Source organism: Chiloscyllium plagiosum, chromosome 29 (assembly GCF_004010195.1).
Source record: "Chiloscyllium plagiosum isolate BGI_BamShark_2017 chromosome 29, ASM401019v2, whole genome shotgun sequence".
Lineage (NCBI taxonomy): Eukaryota > Metazoa > Chordata > Chondrichthyes > Orectolobiformes > Hemiscylliidae > Chiloscyllium > Chiloscyllium plagiosum.
This window is the reverse complement of record NC_057738.1, coordinates 31,126,601-31,129,092: the sequence shown is the minus strand read 5'-3', so window position 1 is coordinate 31,129,092 and position 2,492 is coordinate 31,126,601. Positions and strand designations below refer to the sequence as shown.

The window sequence follows — 2,492 nt, the reverse complement described above, 5'->3', positions numbered from 1 at the left end:
TAGTTGTGAATGAGCTCCACTTACATTGCTATAATCTGAAGCACAACAAGACAGTCATTTGTTTGATAGTTTACATTATGTAATTCTTTTATTGATTTCTCCTCACTGAGCTTGATAATTTCCATGACTGCATGATCTTAAATATTTGTGACTGATATCCAGGAGTTTACATTTGATGGCTTCAAGCTTTAATTTTCATTATATTGGAAGGACTTGGCAAAGAAATGTGCCATACGTTTTGTACTTTCCCTAGAATCTCCCATTATCTTAATCTTGTTTTTACGTTTTGTTTTTTGTGATTAAAATGCACAGAGCCTCAATGTAACAAAATAAAACTGGGTACAATGGAACTTTCAGAAAACAGATGAACTTTCTGCAGACTAGAGAAATCAGATTATGATTGATACTTGAACTTCTTTCAGTTACAATCACCAAGGACAATTTGAGGGCCATTTGGGATCAGTTCCTGTTAGAGAGGAATGAGTACCATTTTACATTAAATATTAGCTAAGCACTGTGAATGGTGAAGGTTTGAAATAAACACAAAGTGCTGGAGAAACTTAGCAGGTCTGACAACTTCTGTGGAGAGAAAGTCAACATGAATATTTTGGATATGACTCGCCTTGGAATCTAAGAAAACAGTGTCATGACCTAACTTGGAAGAATGCTGATAAGACATACCAAACTCAAACACTGTCTCTGGTCTCTCTAAAGATGCTGTAAGACCTACTGAGTTTCTGCATCATTTGTTTTCATACCTTTCTCACACTTCTAAGTCTGACTGCTGCTCTGAGTTAGCAAATTTCTACTTCTGAGAAATAAAACTAAAGTCTCCCAGAAATGTAAACTTTGCCACTAATTTGATAGCACAACATGTTCCTCTGTTTTCATCCAAATCTACCAAAGCTTTGGTACTTGATTAGGAGGTTCTATACTGGGAAGGTTCATCTGGCACTTATTATGACCAGAAAAGGGTACAAAGTTTGACATGACCAGGATAGCAATACCACTTGCAGCTGTGTCGAGGAAATTGAGATCATGAATATTCAATCCAGTCACTTTCAGAGTCATTGATGCTGCATCTAAAACCAATGAAGTGACATCATGTAAGGGACCACACCCTTTTTGGACTGTAAAATGAAATGGAAACACAAATGCTATGGAGCTGAGATACCAGGAGAGTTTTGCAACATGGGAATATTAAGTGATGTCTATTTTTAGCTGTGTAAGGAAATATTGCTTTTGAAAACAGTGAGGGGAATATTTTGATACCAAGAGTCTTTGAGTGAAGGAAAGACTGAGTTATGACATTCCTTGGATTGGTCAAGCCACAGTTTGTTGGAGATCAATTCGGGGAATTGTGGGGTTTGATTTCCATCTGCTATCCCAATGAGCTGTAACTTCCTGTAAGCTAGCAGAAGAAGGCCTTCAAAATAGTTTGGTTAATTAATATTTTGTGGGAAAGATCCTGATTTTCATGTTTGAGTGCTAATATTTTCAAAAATATAATCAAAAGCTTTGGGAACTATTAATTTAATTCTGTTTCTCTCCTGAACTATTTAAATCACAAAAACAAATTACAAATGGCAGAAACTGTTCCCTTTTGTTTTGCCTTCTTCCAGTGTGCTGATTTTGCTGAATTTTATTCCATTTAGATAAAATCAAAGACTTGCTGGCTGAGGGCTCAGTGGACGGTGATACTAGACTTGTGTTGGTGAATGCTATCTACTTCAAAGGAACCTGGGCTGAGACCTTTGATGAACAAGACACAAGGGAAATGCCATTCAAACTGAATAAGGTACTCCGGACCAAGTTTTGGCACTGCATCAGGTCATTTGTTTTCTTCGGAGTCAAGGTAGTCAGCCAGATTTTCTTTGAGCTGGGATGATGCAGAGACCTCTTAAAAACACCAGGATTTATACACACACACTGTGGGACGTAGGAAGTTATAGCAGGCCAGAAACATTGTTGAATGATGGATAAAATCTTCAACTGTCATGTTCTGATGTTATGTAAATTCCCAGACATATGAAAAAGAATGAAACAAGGCTATTGCTGCCAGAATTTTAAAGCAAACCGTTATTTTCAGATTGCATTGATTTGACAGGTCTTTTGCTGTAACTTAGAAAAAACACAACTACTTGTTCTCATTTGACAGGCTTCATTGCTGTAATTTCCTAAGGGCTTGTATTATAGCTGAGCCCATTATGAAAGTTTGGTTGAATTTAAAATGATTCATATGTACTTATCCCAGCAGAGGGTTTGAGTTTACATTTTGATTGACATTTTGAAGAGGCTATTGCAGTACTAAAGATTTTTGATGTGGAAAGACACTGAACATTGTTTGTTCAACAACAGATTAACAAACCGAATGAATTTAAAAACTTTGGGTTTCATGAATGATCGTTTTTTACTTTGTGTGCCAAGTATGGATGAGTGGAGTGGCTCAGTGGCACAGTGGTTAGCACTGTTGCTTCACAGCACCAAGGACC

General features: G+C 37.0%; 1 protein-coding gene across 1 annotated transcript in view; it reads left to right on the top strand.

Moving 5' to 3' along the window:
• The window catches only part of LOC122564470 (leukocyte elastase inhibitor A-like), a 10,301-nt gene extending 8,216 nt beyond the window's left edge, over positions 1-2,085 (top strand). The window contains exons 5-6 of the mRNA XM_043719406.1: positions 1,656-1,798; positions 2,038-2,085. Coding sequence (XP_043575341.1) covers positions 1,656-1,798; positions 2,038-2,070 — 176 coding nt within the window. The 3' untranslated portion in view covers positions 2,071-2,085. The remainder of the gene's footprint in view (positions 1-1,655; positions 1,799-2,037) is intronic.
• The last annotated feature ends 407 nt before the right edge of the window (positions 2,086-2,492 follow it).